This window comes from Chiloscyllium plagiosum, chromosome 5, assembly GCF_004010195.1.
Source record: "Chiloscyllium plagiosum isolate BGI_BamShark_2017 chromosome 5, ASM401019v2, whole genome shotgun sequence".
Taxonomy (NCBI): Eukaryota; Metazoa; Chordata; class Chondrichthyes; order Orectolobiformes; family Hemiscylliidae; genus Chiloscyllium; species Chiloscyllium plagiosum.
In genome coordinates this window covers 121267544-121271697 of record NC_057714.1, presented here as the reverse complement: position 1 = coordinate 121271697, position 4154 = coordinate 121267544, and the positions used below count along the sequence as shown (strand labels likewise).

General features: G+C 51.3%; 1 protein-coding gene across 1 annotated transcript in view; it reads right to left on the bottom strand.

The window, feature by feature from the left end:
- Positions 1-4154, bottom strand: part of LOC122550347 (maestro heat-like repeat-containing protein family member 1) — an 81704-nt gene that overhangs the window by 15848 nt on the left and 61702 nt on the right. The window contains exons 28-29 of the mRNA XM_043691076.1: positions 3396-3741; positions 294-679 (exon numbers count right to left, since the gene is read on the bottom strand). Of these exons, the coding sequence (XP_043547011.1) occupies positions 294-679; positions 3396-3741 (732 nt within the window). The remainder of the gene's footprint in view (positions 1-293; positions 680-3395; positions 3742-4154) is intronic.

Below are 4154 nucleotides of genomic sequence, written 5' to 3'. Positions count from 1 at the left end.
CGCAGAGTGAGGGGATTGGACGCAGTGGGGAGGACGCAGAGTGAGGGGATTGGACGCAGTGGGGAGGACGCAGAGTGAGGGGATTGGACGCAGTGGGGAGGACGCAGAGTGAGGGGATTGGACGCAGTGGGGAGGACGCAGAGTGAGGGGATTGGACGCAGTGGGGAGGACGCAGAGTGAGGGGATTGGACGCAGTGGGGAGGACGCAGAGTGAGGGGATTGGACGCAGTGGGGAGGACGCAGAGTGAGGGGATTGGACGCAGTGGGGAGGACGCAGAGTGAGGGGATTGGACGCGGTGGGGAGGACGCAGAGTGAGGGGATTGGACGCAGTGGGGAGGCCGCAGAGTGAGGGGATTGGACGCAGTGGGGAGGTCGCAGAGTGAGGGGATTGGACGCAGTGGGGAGGTCGCAGAGTGAGGGGATTGGACACAGTGGGGAGGTCGCAGAGTGAGGGGATTGGAGGATGCAGAGCGAGGGGATTGGAGGAGTGTGGACTGAGTGCCCAGACCTACCACCAGCGGCTGGATTGTGGCGAACCGTGTGACACTCTTGCGCAGCATCGATTCCCTCTTCTCATCGTACGGCAACTGTTTGTTCAATCGCTCCATTAGGAATTCCAGAGATTTCCTCGCCAGGGTCCCATCTCCCGCCAGCGACTGCCACATCTCCCCCGCAGGCCTGGGAGGGCAAGGGCTCTCCATTAACCGCAATCTGACAGTCTCTGGTCCCTGCCACCATGCTCCCCCCCCCACCCCCCCACCTGAACCTGCATCCTGCTAAACCTTTCTGCAGCTTCCTATCCTCCTTGAAGACAGCAGTTATTGCAGCATGCTGCTGTGCAGAGGGACCTGGGTGTCCTTGTGCATGAATCACAGAGGGATGGTCTGCAGGTACAACAGGTCATTAAGGAAGGCAAATGCAATTTTGTTCTTCATTGCTAAAAAGGTATGGAGTTTAAAAGCAGGGAGGTTATATTGTAGCTGTATGAGATGCTGGTGAGGCCACACCTGGAGTACTGTGTGCCGTTTTGGACTCCTTACTTGAGAAAGGATGTACTGGCACTGGAGGGGGTGCAGAGGAGGTTCACAGGGTTGATTCCAGAGTTGAGGGGGTTGGCTTATGAGGAGAGACTAAATAGACTGGGATTATATTCAGCAGAATTCAAAAGAATGAGGCGGGGGGAATCTTAGAAACATATTTTGAAGGGAATAGATGAGTTAGAAGCAGGGAGGTTGTCTCCATTGGCAGGTGAAACTAAGAGAAAAGGACATGGCCTCAAAATTCAGGCCAGCAGATTTCAGACCGTAATGAGGAGGAACTTCTTCACCCAGAGGGTTGTGAACCTTTGGAATTCCCTGCCCAGGGAACTGGTCGACGCTACTTCAGTAAACGTTTTTAAAGCTAAGTTAGATTTTTCTTAAACAGTAAAGGAAAAAAAGGCTGTAGTGAGAGGGCGGGTAAGTGGAGATCAGCCCTGATCTTATTGAATTGTGGAGCAGGCTCAAAGGGCCAGACGGCTACTCCTGCTCCTGGTTCTTACGTTCTGCCTTTGACAACGTTTGTAGTAACATCCACAACCAAACACAGAGTCTCGACCAAGTCAAGACCACAACAAGACTGCGACTGACTAGATTACTGTCTCAACTTCACTTCCCAGTCTGTACCCATGGGCCATTTAACTCCGTCAGTAGAGTTTATCTTCCACTTCCTTTGAAATATTCTGCAACACTACCACCTCTCTGGGGCAGACAACTCCAACAGTCTCTCAATCCTCAGATTGTGGGAGACCCATGACCCCTAGTTTTACTCTCTCACAGCCCTCTAACATCCTCTCAGACTCTTCCATGTTTCAACCAATCATTGTTCATTCCTCTAAACTACAACAAACATAGACCCAGCCTCAAACGCGCGGGCAGAGGTGGTACTGCCACTCCAGGAACCAGAACCACTTCCAGTCGAACCAGAACCTTCTCTGAAAGGGAACAAGTGGCTTGACTGAAACATACATGATGCCAGGGGGCCTGACCAGGTCGTTGTGAAGAGAACGCGGCTGCTGTCAGAAATATCCCAAAGTTGGAGCCCGGGTTAATAAACGGGCGTAAGGGACAACTTGCTTCAAGCGGAGGGGAAGAAACTTCCAGATACTAAGGAGCCTGGACAGAGTGGACATGGAGATAATGTTTCCACTAACAGGCGAGATCAGGGCACAGCCTCAGAGTGAAGATATGAGGAAGAATTTCTTCAGCCACAGGGTGGGGAATCAGTGGACCACATTGACGCAGAGGGCTGTGGAGGCCACATCATTGAGTGCACTTAATACCATAAGACATAGGAGTGGAAATAAGGCCATTTGGCCCATCAATTATGACTGCTGGGCATTCCAACCCCACTTACCCGGACTCTCCCCGTATCCCCGAATTCCTTGCGAGATTGAGAATTTATCAATCTTTGCCTTGAAGACATTTAACGTCCAGCCTCCACTGTGCTCTGTGGCAGTGAATTCCATAGGCCCACCACTCTCTAGCTGAAGAAATGTCTCCTCATTTCCGTTCTAAATTGACCCCCGCTAATTCTAAGGCTGTGCCCAGCTTAACAGAATTTAAGCTTAACAGAATTTAAGCGGGTCCTAGTAGCCCCGCTTAACAGAATTTCCCAGCATCCAGCCTTTCTACGCCATGCATTATCTTGTAAGTTTCTATTAGATCTCCCCTCAATGTCTACCATTCCAGGGATCATCCGTGTGAATCTCTGCTGGACACGTTCCAGTGCCAATATGTCCTTCCTGAGGTGTGGGGCCCAGAACTGGACAGAGCTTTCTAAATGGCGCCTAACTAGAGCTTTATAAAGTCTCAGTAGCACATCACTGCTGTTATATTCCAACCCTCAAGGTAAATGACAACATTACATTCGCTTTCTTAATCAAATGTAATGTTGTCACGAGAGAGAGATAGATAGGCCCTTGATCAGTGAAGGGATCAAGGATTACGGGGAGAAGGCAGGAGAATGGGGTGAAAAACATATTAGCTATGATGGAATGGTGGAGCAGACTTGATGGGCTGAATGGTCTAATTTTGCTCCTCTATCTCTGTCTTTCACTCCAACAGCACTTCTCAATCTTTGGAACTCTCTCCCTGAAAAGGTGGTGGAAGCAGAGCCGTGGAACATTGCCAAGGCAAAAGCAGCCAGATGTTTGAGGTGAAAGGTTATTGGGGATAAGAGTAATCAGATCAGTCACAATCTGACTGAATGGAGCTGATGAGACAGGCAGAGTGGCCAGCTCCTGCCTGTATATTTGCGCTGATATCACGTGTAGCTCAGTAACACTTCCCCAGCACTCAGTGTCGAAGTCTGAACACGAGGGGGTCGTGCTGACCGTACTGTATCTGTCACTTACTTATCAAAGGGCAGCGGGTAGCTGAGGAGACTGGATATCACGGCAGGAAGGTTCTGCGATGCCAAGAGAGAGACCGTCTGCAGAACGGAAGCCTTCACCTGCTCCTGCATGATGGCCTGGAGGCGGATGTGTAACACTTCCAGCAGCTCGGGGATCTGTAGGAACAACACACCAACGTCAGGCCCACAGCAACCGAGCTCAGGACCAGGGGATGGCAGGACACAAGACAGCTCAGAGAGCAGGAGGGATGTCTTCACCCAGAGAGTGGTGAGCCTGTGGAATTCTCCGCCACAGGACACCATTGAGGCCAAAATATTGAACAAACATTCCCGAAGAACTCTGGATGCTCAAAATCAGAAACCAGAACAGAAATTGAAGGCAAAACACAGCAAGTCTGGCAGCACCCGTGGGGAAGAGAAATCAGAATTAACGTGTTGGGTCCAGTGACTCTCTAGGAGAAAGTGAGGACTGCAGATGCTGGAGATCAGAGCTGAAAATGTGTTGCTGGAAAAGCACAGCAGGTCAGGCAGCATCCAAGGAGCAGGAGAATCGACGTTTCGGGCATGAGCCCTTCTTCAGGAATGAGGAGAGTGTGCCAAGCAGGCTAAGATAAAAGGTAGGGAGGAAGGGCGTTGGAAATGCGATAGGTGGAAGGAGGTTATAGGCCGGAGTGGGGTGGGGGCGGAGAGGTCAGGAAGAAGATTGCAGGTCAAGAAGATGGTGCTGAGTTCGAGGGTTGGGACTGAGACAAGGTGGGGG